Raw genomic sequence first — 11,097 nt, forward strand, 5'->3', positions numbered from 1 at the left:
TCACAATAGTTGTATTTCCTTCAAAAGTTGCATTCTGATGGTTAGCTCGTCTCTTTTTCAACCGGACCTATAAATATGACCAAAGACATTTTGATTAGTTTCATGTAATAGGCTAGTTTTGTTCCAACTTGATTACGCTAATGAAGATTGAAAGCGTTGCTAACCTAATACTACCTTGCGTTGCACGTGATAACCAATTTCAAAAATATATGTTATGGTAAATAGAATTGCTTATTTAATCGAAGATTTGAATAATAAGTTAGCAAAAAATAATATTGCAGATTCTTTTGTGAATGTTTAATGTGAATCGTCATATATATCTCGTATTCACGCAAACCTATTAAGATGGTCAATGAAAAAAAATTATTAGTTAAATGCAATTATGTATATATTTATTTCAATTTGATTAGGTTCAATCATGTAATTAGTCTTATCTCACTAATATTACCTTATAGACAATGTTTGTTTTGTATTTTTCTTGTCATCTAACCAGATGTGATTTGCATGTGTATTCTACGTTAAATTGTTTAGATGTCATATGAACATGTGAAGAGAACAACTACATTTTATATATTCACATATTTTCACATTTTGTTGTGAGTTTTTTTTTTTTAAAAAAGAACTCAGACATTTTAAAATAATATATTTTCAAGTTAGAAGATCTCGTTAACTTGATAATACATTTCTGACATATATAATACTTTAATTTAAATACAAATACCTATTTGCATTAATGAAAATATTTATCTCATAAAACTAGCTATTAAATAAATAATAAAAAGTAAACTAATTCAAACTTCAATTAGCGCTATTACAAGTCATATGAACTTTTCTTCGTCTAAAATACTGAATTATTAAGAAATTGGCGTTTCCTCAACAATTTCTCCAACTTCTTTGGTCTGAACCAAACCCAATTTAGTACTTTCCATAGACACACAAACAGAGAAACTGCTATGACACAACAACATATTGTTACTAATATTTGAATTTTGTCCATTCTGTTTGAATTAAATTTATGTGTGCATATAAATTACTACTATATATTTATATCTACCATGTTTGTGGGAAATTAAGATACTGATGAGCAAAAGGAAAATATCTGAGGACTTTTTTGTAATTATAATCCTAAAAAACATAGATTGTATCTCCACACCCTCAGACACATCCCATCAATGTGCAACAGTAAAAAAAATCATGGCATGTAACACATAACTACGTTCAAACGTCTTGCTTTCTTGAAATAATAGAAAAGCATAATATCAATCAATAAAATCATTTACTCTTTTTTTCATCTATTATTTTTAGAGGCTGACATCGAGTTTTATTTATTCAATTTGATTTTCAATTTATTAACGTGAGAATCAAAATTATTTAGGTTTGATTTTTCTATTTGAATCTACTGTGTATGGAAAATATATGTCTATTTTATTTTCTGAAAAGGCAAAAGAAATCGACAGTCAAAAACGATTAGTGTCTTGGAAGAGAGCATTTTCTTATTATTTTCACAAAGAATTAATAATTGAAAAAATCGTTCAGTGAATATTTTAAAAATTATTCAATACGAAACATAATAATGTAGACAACCTAAAATATTTAAAAAACCATATAAAATAGGGGTAATTCTCCAAATTTCAACTATGTCACATAAATTGAAATTGAGAGAGCAACATATATTGGGATCGTGCTAGCACGGGTTCCTGTGTAAAATATTTAATGGATTTCCAAAAATAAATGCAAGATTTAAACCAGAACTACTGAGTTTGTCCGAACAACAAAAACAACATACCCAATGTGAGGGTCAGGGGAGAGTGGGGAGTACACCACATAATCCCCTATCTTTATGAAATAGAGAAACTGTTTCTGAACCCATATTTAATATTTGTAACTCAACCCATGAATAGAGTCTGAATGAACTCTTCACAGAATATGAAATTATAGTTTGTGGAAAATAAGTGGAGCACCATACTGAGGCTGAGTGGTTACCAAGGACTGAGGAGCATGTGTGTAGGATGGAGACAATTCAAAAGAGAAGCTTTGTAGGATCATACACAAAGTCATCTTTGCCTCTAACATGGCAAAATTTTGTCCAATGCATATTCTAGGACCCCAAGCAAATGGAAAATATGTAACTTGACCCTTTGTTGCACTTGATATTCCTTCTCTAAATCTCTCTGGATTGAACTTGTTTGCATCTTCACCCCATATATCTTTATCATGATGCAATAAGATAATTGGCAATGAGACTAGCACACCAGTTGGTAGAGATACTTCTCCTAGCGTAATGTCTTCATAAATTCGTCGGGTAAGTACTGTTATTGGGGAATATAGCCTTAACGACTCGTACAAGATCATTGTTACCTGTAACAGAAATGCTCCTCTATCAGTTAAGCAAGCATGAACGAGATAATCAAAAGAAATTCACACGTGCTTGTAGAAATAACAACGAGAGTACCCATGGCATAGAAATTGAACCAAACAACAAGAATACTTACAACTTTTAGATGATTTAATCCATCAAAATCTGGTTTCCGACTCCCAAGCACTTGCAAGACTTCCTCTCTGGCCCGTGCCTGCCAATCTGGACATCTGCTCAACAACACCAGAGTCCACAGAATCCACACTGATGTAGTTTCTGTACCAGCAAAATAGAATAGCTTGCATTCTTCAATGACTTCTTCGATACTCATTCCAAAGTCCTTGTTTCCGTGCAGTTCAATTTCTTTAAAATTCGATTCCAGCAATATGCCCAATAGATCCTCATTATCGGCGTTCCCTGCTTCCATTGCCTTCAATCTTTTATCAATAATACCTCTAATTGAGGACCGAACATCCTTTTTTATTTCCTTCATTCTTCTGTTCCTCTTTGTTGGCAAAAATCTTTGAAATTGTTTTATGAAACACAAAACCAAAATGCATTCACAAAAAATAGAACTAATCAATTTGCATTTCCAATAGCTACATTTCCAAATTCTTAGGAGAATTAAGTTACCTCCATCCTGGGATATAAACTGAGCGTGTAACTTCGAGAAAATGCTGAGTTTGTTCCTGTTGAAGTTCAAAAATCTTTCTACCTTCTTCATAACTACTGCCAAAAGCTGTCCGAGAGATCACATCACAAGTCAATTGCTGCAGGTGAGGCCATACATCTATCTCATGAGAGCCTTCAACTTGAACAACGTCTTCCCATTTACTCAGCATCTCACTACAGCTCAAGTAAAAAGCTGGAAGCATATGCTGTTCGAGAAAATAGTGAACGAGGGAAAATGTCAATAACACTAACACTTGAACAGAATAAGGAACACGTATTCCATCACCATCTAGTAAACATATCTAAGAAATTATTCCACCGAACATAGTCCTCTCTGAATGCATAAAGAACAACATGGACTAAATGCCCTGTCCAAGCCAAGGAACTTACGCAAAGAGAGTCCTGACAAATGATGATCCAAACAAGATTCGACTTCTTTGAACCATAAAATCATTCTCTGATTGTCTAACTCAAGCTAGGTAGTAGAAATCACTCAATATAGTCATATGTGGAACATACAAGAAGCAAGAGTGAACATATTATCGATTGGTGGAAGAACAATCTAGAACATTGAATCATGATCCAGGCGAGATCCGTCCCTATAGAACCACTATTGTCTACATCAAGTCAGGCAGCAAATATCATATTACTCGAAATAGTCAAATGACATAAGGAAGGCAAATCAAAGGAGATAGAAGCAATAGCACACATAGAGTATGAATTGCCCAACATAATAGTTTCTGGTTGACCAATCACGAAGTCGAATGACAAACCTTTAACTTCTCTAGATGGAACGCGGGATTGATGATTTTTCTATGTTTTGCCCATTTGTCTTTCTCATAGGTTACTAATCCTTGCACAAATAATGTGCCTAATGGATTTGCATGAGGCTTTTGATAAACATAGGTTTTCGAGAGTACTTCCTTTATAAGCTCAGGATCCATGATTAGTATTTGTGGTCTTGGACCCATCCATGTAAAACATTTTTTCCCTGCAAACATGTATATGTCTCATGATTAACTACAACTAGTACAAATTTCGAAATAAAACATCTATACAATCGAAGAGAACGAAATGAACAGAGTGTTCTTTAGAAGATAAACAAACCAGGAGAACAGGCTCATTACAATTTCATCGAATTCGAAAAAAAGTTGAAACAAACTGCATACACCAAGGAGCTTCTAGCTAAACTGCTTATTTGTATTAGGAAGTTCAATAAATATGTATAGATATTTAATTGCAAACCTTGTAACTAAAGAGAACTATGGGTACAACTTCAAGTTCAAAAAGCTTGAACTTCAAATCCTAACTCTGTGTGTGAAAATGAATGAGAGATTTGTGAATGGATAACAAATTAATGAATCTAATCTAACTACTTGTATCATTATATCACTGATTAGTAGTTAGTATAAGGTAGTCCGATCCACTAAAGCTCCTGCTATGCACAGGTGTGTAAAGGAACGAACTACAAGAGTCTATTGTAAGCAAGGTTACCCACATTTCTACGGAAAGTGCACGTCTACATAAGGTTGGTTCTACGACTTGAACCCCGTGATTTTCTTATTACATGACATCAACTTCAAGAGTTGCTCAATAACTAAAAAAGGGCTATGGATGTCAAGTTCAAAACTCATTAACTTCATGAATGAGCGGGTCAACTTAAACGAATTGGATGGGTTGCGTTTGATTTTGCCACCCCTACTTTATTTTTAGTTTTCTATCAGTTACTAATATTTACCAGGAAATTTGCTTGTAATTGTAGAATAAGTAACCTGATTGTATAATTAAACTCCTTATCTAAGTTACTTGATGATTGCGGAGCTACAATATTAGCTATGGGTTTGCACTAAGCTCCTACATTTCTGCAAGAGACTGTTTCCACAGCTAGAATCTACAACTTCCTAATCACATGCCAACAACTTTACCCGTTATCAGAGTTCGAAAACTTACCATATTTCTTGATGATTTCAAGAAAGAAAGGCACCAATCTTGGGGATAAATCATCATTAGAAATATTCATAGGCTTTGAATTTGCTTCTTTAATCATCCCAGAAAAATCTTTCATATCACCATACAATATTCTGTATGAATTCCCTTTTAGCCCTTGTTTCCTCAACAATTTCTCCAACTTCTTTGGTCTGAACCAAACCCAATTTAGTACTTTCCATAGACACACAAACAGAGCAACTGCTATGACACAACAACATATTGTTACTAATATTTGAATTTTGTCCATTTTGTTTGAATTAAATTTATGTGTGCATATAAATTACTACTATATATTTATATCTACCATGTTTGTGGGAAATTAAGACATTGATGAGCAAAGGCAAATATCTGAGGACTTTTTTGTAATTATAATCCTAAAAAACATAGATTGAATCCCCACCCTCCACACATCCCAGCAATGTACAATAGTCGTACACTTAGCCTGCCACTGAAAAAATCATCGCATGTAAATCAAAATCATTCACTTTTTTTCCTCATCTTATTAATTTTAGCGGCTGACATCGAGTTCTATTTATTCAATTTGATTTTCAGTTTATTAATGTGAGAATCAAAATTATTTAGATTTGATTTTTCGATTTGAATCTACTACGTATGGAAAATATGTATCTATTTTATTTTATGAAAAGGCAAAAGAAATCGACAAAGTCAAAAATGATTAGTGTCTTGGAAGAGAGTATTTTCTTATTATTTTCACAAAGAATTAGTAATTGAAAAAATAGTTCGGTGAATATTTTAAAAATTATTGAAACATAATAATGTAGACAGCTTAAAATATTTAACAACCATATAAAAAATAGGGGTACTTCTCCAAATTTCAACTATATCACATAATTTGATATTAAGAGAGCAACATATATTAGGCTCGTGCTAGCACGGATTCCCATGTATAGTATTTTTAATGGATTTCCCGAAACAAATGCAAGATTTAAACCAAAACTACTGAGTTTGTCTGAACAACAAAAACAACATACCCAATGTGAGGGTCAGGGGAGAGTGGAGAGTACACCACATAATCCCCTATCTTTATGAAATAGAGAAACTGTTTCTGAACCCATATTTAATATTGTAACTCCACCCATGAATCGAGTCTGAATGAACTCTTCACAGAATATGAAATTATAGTTTGTGGAAAATAAGTGGAGCACCATACTGAGGCTGAGTGGTTACCAAGGACTGAGGAGCATGTGTGTAGGATGGAGACAATTCAAAAAAGAAGCTTTGTAGGATCATACACACAGTCATCTTTGCCTCTAACATGGCAAAATTTTGTCCAATGCATATTCTTGGACCCCAAGCAAATGGAAAATATGTAACTTGACCCTTTGTTGCACTTGATATTCCTTCTCTAAATCTCTCTGGATTGAACTTGTTTGCATCTTCACCCCATATATCTTTATCATGATGCAATAAGATAATTGGCAATGAGACTAGCACACCAGTTGGTAGAGATACTTCTCCTAGCGTAATGTCTTCATAAATTCGTCGGGCAAGTACTGTTATTGGGGAATATAGCCTTAACGACTCGTACAAGATCATCGTTACCTGTAACAGAAATGCTCCTCTATCAGTTAAGCAAGCATGAACGAGATAATCAAAAGAAATTCACACCTGTAACAGAAATGCTCCTCTATCAGTTAAGCAACCATGAACGAGATAATCAAAAGAAATTCACACGTGCTTGTAGAAATAACAACGAGAGTACCCATGGCATAGAAATTGAACCAAACAACAAGAATACTTACAACTTTTAGATGATTTAAGCCATCAAAATCTGGTTTCCGACTCCCAAACACTTGCAAGACTTCTTCTCTGGCCCGTGCCTGCCAATCTGGATATCTGCTCAACAACACCAGAGTCCACAGAATCCACACTGATGTAGTTTCTGCGCCAGCAAAATAGAATAGCTTGCATTCTTCAATGACTTCTTCAATGCTCATTCCAAAGTCCTTATTTCCGTGCAGTTCAATTTCTTTAAAATTCGATTCCAGCAATATGCCCAATAGATCCTCATTATCCGCGTTCCCAGCTTCCATTGCCTTCAATCTTTTATCGATAATACCTCTAATTGAGGACCGAACATCCTTTTTTATTTCCTTCATTCTTCTGTTCCTCTTTGTTGGCAAAAATCTTTGAAATTGTTTTATGAAACACAAAACCAAAATGCATTCACAAAAAAATAGAACTAATCAATTTGCATTTCCAATAGCTACATTTTCCAAACTCTTAGGAGAATTAAGTTACCTCCATCCTGGGATATAAACTGAGCGTATAACTTCGAGAAAATGCTGAGCCTGTTCCTGTTGAAGTTCAAAAATCTTTCTACCTTCTTCATAACTACTGCCAAAAGCTGTCCGAGAGATCACATCACAAGTCAATTGCTGCAGGTGAGGCCATACATCTATCTCATGAGAGCCTTCAACTTGAACAACGTCTTCCCATTTGCTCAGCATCTCACTACAGCTCAAGTAAAAAGCTGGAAGCATATGCTGTTTGAGAAAATGGTGAACCAGGGAAAATGTCAATAACACTAACACTTGAACATAATTAGGAACAACATGGACTAAATAAGTACTCTGTCCAAGCCAAGGAACTTACGCAAAGAGAGTCCTGACAAATGATGATCCAAACAAGATTCGACTTCTTTGAATCATAAAATCATTCTCTGATTGTCTAACTTAAGCTAGGTAGCAGAAATCACTCAATATAGTCATATGTGGAACATACAAGACCAAATTTAAAACAATAAAGAAGCAAGAGCGAACATATTATATATGGATTGGTGGAAGAACAATCTAGAACATTGAATCATGATCCAAGCGAGATTCGTCCCTATAGAACCACTATTGTCTACATCAAGTCAGGCAGCAGATATCATATTACTCAAAATAGTCATATGACATAAAAGTTTAGATTGAACGATAAGGAAGGCAAATCAAAGGGGATAGAAGCAAGAGCACACATAGAGTAAGAATTACCCAACATAATAGTTTCTGGTTGACCAATCACGAAGTTGAATGACAAACCTTTAACTTCTCTAGATGGAACGCGGGATTGATGATTTTTCTATGTTTAGCCCATTTGTCTTTCTCATAGCTTACTAATCCTTGTACAAATAAGGTGCCTAATGGATTTCCATGAGGCTTTTGATACACATAGTTTTTCGAGAGTACTTCCTTTATAAGCTCAGGATCCATGATTAGTATTTGTGGTCTTGGACCCATCCATATAAAACTTTTTTTGCCTGCAAACATGTATATGTCTCATGATTAACTACAACTAGTACAAATTTCGAAACAAAACATCTATACAGTCAAAGAGAACGAAATGAACAGAGTGATCTTTAGAAGATAAACAAACCAGGAGAACAAGCTCATTACAATTTCATCGAATTCGAAAAAAGTTGAAACAAACTACATACTCCAAGGAGCTTCTAGCTAAACTGCTTATTTGTATTAGCAAGTTCAGTAAAGAGAACTATTGGTACAACTTGAAGTTCAGAAAGCTTAAACTTCAAATCCTAACTCCGTCTGTGGAAATGAATGAGGGATTTGTGAATGGATACCAAATTCATGAATTTAATCTACTACTTATATCACTAATGAGTACTCCCTCTGTCCCAATTTATATGACTTACTTTCCTTTTTAGTCAGTTCCAAAAAGAATGACACATTTCTATTTTAAGTAACAATTTGCCTATAAAATGTCTTTTTTACCCTTAATGAAATGATTTACAACGACACAAATTTCTATCATTTATTTTGGACCACAAGTTTTAAAAGTCTTTCCATTTTTCTTAAAATTTGTGCCAAATCAAAGTACATCATATAAAATGGGACGGAGGGAGTAGTTAGTATAAGGTAGTCCGATCCACTAAAGCTACTGCTATGCACATGTGTGGAAAGAAACAGACTACAAGAGTTTATTGTAAGCAATGTTACCCAACATTTCTACAAAAAGTGTTTACAATGGTCTATTGTAAACACTTTTATCCTACATGTCTACATAAGGTTGTTGGTTCTACGACTTGAACCCACTCGTGATTTCCTGATTACATGACATCTAACTTTATGAGTTACTCAATAACTAAAAAAGGGCTATGGATACATGTCAAGTTCAAAACTCATAAATTTCAATTTCTGACTCAACCGTACAAATGGAAAAAAAAAATTGAGTGAAAACTTACCATATTTCTTGATGGTTTCAAGAAAGAAAGGCACCATTCTTGGTGCTAAATTATGATCAGACATATTCATAGGCTTTGAATTAGCTTCCTTAATCATCCCACTAAGATCTTTCATGTCACCATACAATAATCTGTATGAATTCCCATTTAGCCCTTGTTTCCTCAACAATTTCTCCAACTTCTTTGGATTAAACCAAACCCAATTCAGTACTTTCCATAGACACACAAACAAAGTAATTGCTGTGGCACAACAACATATTGTTACTATCATTTCAATTTTTTCCATACTTTTTTTCTGAGTAAAAAATATTACTATAGTTTCTTGCACTTAAAAACACCTAGCATATTCATGTGAACTACAAAAACGATGTCGTCATGAGTGACGAACAAAAGGCAAAATTGTCTAAGGTTCTCTGTTCGAGTACGCAAGTTGTACAATTATAGCAAGAAAATTTTAAAATAATGTACATGAGTGGATCTGATTTTAATTTTATTTTATTTTATTATATATCCAAAAGTAGAAGTAGCTAGAATCTAGAAGCATACAATTTAAAAGAAAAGATATTTTCATTAATCTAGAACAACGATAAAAAATTTAAACGTAAATATTGTTGGATATTTTAAAATAACTTTAAACCCATTATTGACATCAATTGTTATGTCATATTAAATGACTTGAATGCCAAGAATTACTAACTGCATCAACACTTGCGTAATCAACCTGGTCACTCAAGTTGATATTCCCTTTCTCCACCGCCTTGCTTCTCTCTCTCTATATCATAATACTATAGAAGTGGTGGTTCATCAACTATTACCAAACCAATCAAAAATGGTCATACTTCATACTATATATGACTACCAACTTACTATATATCATCATCATACTTCATACTATATATGACTACCAACTTACTATATATCATCATCATACTTCATACTATATATGACTACCAACTTACTATATATCATCATCATACTTCATACTATATATGACTACCAACTTACTATATATCATCATCATACTTCATACTATATATGACTACCAACTTACTATATATCATCATCATACTTCATACTATATATGACTACCAACTTACTATATATCATCATCATACTTCATACTATATATGACTACCAACTTACTATATATCATCATCATACTTCATACTATATATGACTACCAACTTACTATATATCATCATCATACTTTATACTATATATATATTCATCTATCATCATACTATATATCATACTATATAAGTGGTGGTTCTCTTGGACTACCAAGGGTATTCCCGTCGTTTCATCACTTAAAAGAGCTCCTGTCATACTATATAAGTCGTGGTTCCCTTGGACTACCAACTTACTATTACTTCTATCTATTTTATTATTATTTTTTACTTACTATATATATATATATTAGTAAACCAATCAAAAATGGACACGTGGGGCTAATTAATATTTCTTTCTTTTATATAATATTTTCTATTTCTACTTTCTATTTCTTTCTATTATATTCTATTTTCTATTCTACTTCTATCTATTTTATTATTATTTTTTACTTACTATATATATATATATTAGTAAACCAATCAAAAATGGACACGTGGGGCTAATTAATATTTCTTTCTTTTATATAATATTTTCTATTTCTACTTTCTATTTCTTTCTATTATATTCTATTTTCTATTCTACTTCTATCTATTTTATTATTATTTTTTACTTACTATATATATATATATTAGTAAACCAATCAAAAATGGACACGTGGGGCTAATTAATATTTCTTTCTTCATCATATCGTCTCATCATCATACTTCATACTATATAAGTGGTGGTTCCCTTCGACTACCAACGGTATTCCCGTCATTTCCTTCCT

At 33.0% G+C, this 11,097-nt stretch overlaps 2 protein-coding genes across 5 annotated transcripts; both read right to left on the reverse strand.

Moving 5' to 3' along the window:
* Positions 1 to 1,649: 1,649 nt before the first annotated feature.
* On the reverse strand, positions 1,650 to 5,279 carry LOC102579312 (cytochrome P450 CYP72A219-like). The gene is made up of 5 exons (XM_006348241.2): positions 4,979 to 5,279; positions 3,802 to 4,019; positions 2,990 to 3,234; positions 2,493 to 2,877; positions 1,650 to 2,358 (listed from the first exon to the last, which is right to left on the reverse strand). Exons 1-5 carry the CDS (start codon positions 5,262 to 5,264, stop codon positions 1,933 to 1,935), a joined length of 1,560 nt encoding a protein of 519 aa, XP_006348303.1. The 5' UTR covers positions 5,265 to 5,279; the 3' UTR covers positions 1,650 to 1,932.
* Positions 5,280 to 5,825: 546 nt separating this feature from the next.
* On the reverse strand, positions 5,826 to 9,628 carry LOC102579638 (cytochrome P450 CYP72A219-like). 4 transcript variants are annotated; one of them, XM_006348242.2, is made up of 5 exons: positions 9,222 to 9,628; positions 8,062 to 8,279; positions 7,280 to 7,524; positions 6,781 to 7,165; positions 5,826 to 6,580 (listed from the first exon to the last, which is right to left on the reverse strand). In XM_006348242.2, exons 1-5 carry the CDS (start codon positions 9,505 to 9,507, stop codon positions 6,155 to 6,157), a joined length of 1,560 nt encoding a protein of 519 aa, XP_006348304.1. In that variant the 5' UTR covers positions 9,508 to 9,628; the 3' UTR covers positions 5,826 to 6,154. The 4 variants fall into 4 exon arrangements, with proteins under 4 accessions (XP_006348304.1, XP_015164644.1, XP_006348306.1 ...); XM_015309158.1 differs by lacking the exon at positions 9,222 to 9,628 and adding an exon at positions 8,457 to 8,607; XM_006348244.2 differs by lacking the exon at positions 9,222 to 9,628 and adding an exon at positions 8,416 to 8,607.
* Positions 9,629 to 11,097: the final 1,469 nt, after the last annotated feature.

Source organism: Solanum tuberosum, unplaced genomic scaffold (assembly GCF_000226075.1).
Source record: "Solanum tuberosum cultivar DM 1-3 516 R44 unplaced genomic scaffold, SolTub_3.0 scf00096, whole genome shotgun sequence".
NCBI lineage: Eukaryota > Viridiplantae > Streptophyta > Magnoliopsida > Solanales > Solanaceae > Solanum > Solanum tuberosum.

Bases quoted from the DNA above. Each gene is read 5' to 3' on its own strand.
- LOC102579312 (XM_006348241.2), bottom strand. From the start codon at position 5,264: ATGGACAAAATTCAAATATTAGTAACAATATGTTGTTGTGTCATAGCA. The intron at 3,235-3,801 runs GTTTGTCATTCG...TTTCTCGAACAG, and splicing joins TCCATCTAGAGAAGTTAAAG to CATATGCTTCCAGCTTTTTA. The intron at 2,359-2,492 runs GTAAGTATTCTT...TTTCTGTTACAG, and splicing joins GATTAAATCATCTAAAAGTT to GTAACAATGATCTTGTACGA.
- LOC102579638 (XM_006348242.2), bottom strand. From the start codon at position 9,507: ATGGAAAAAATTGAAATGATAGTAACAATATGTTGTTGTGCCACAGCA. The intron at 7,166-7,279 runs GTAACTTAATTC...ACAATTTCAAAG, and splicing joins GTTTATATCCCAGGATGGAG to ATTTTTGCCAACAAAGAGGA. The intron at 6,581-6,780 runs GTAAGTATTCTT...TTTCTGTTACAG, and splicing joins GCTTAAATCATCTAAAAGTT to GTAACGATGATCTTGTACGA.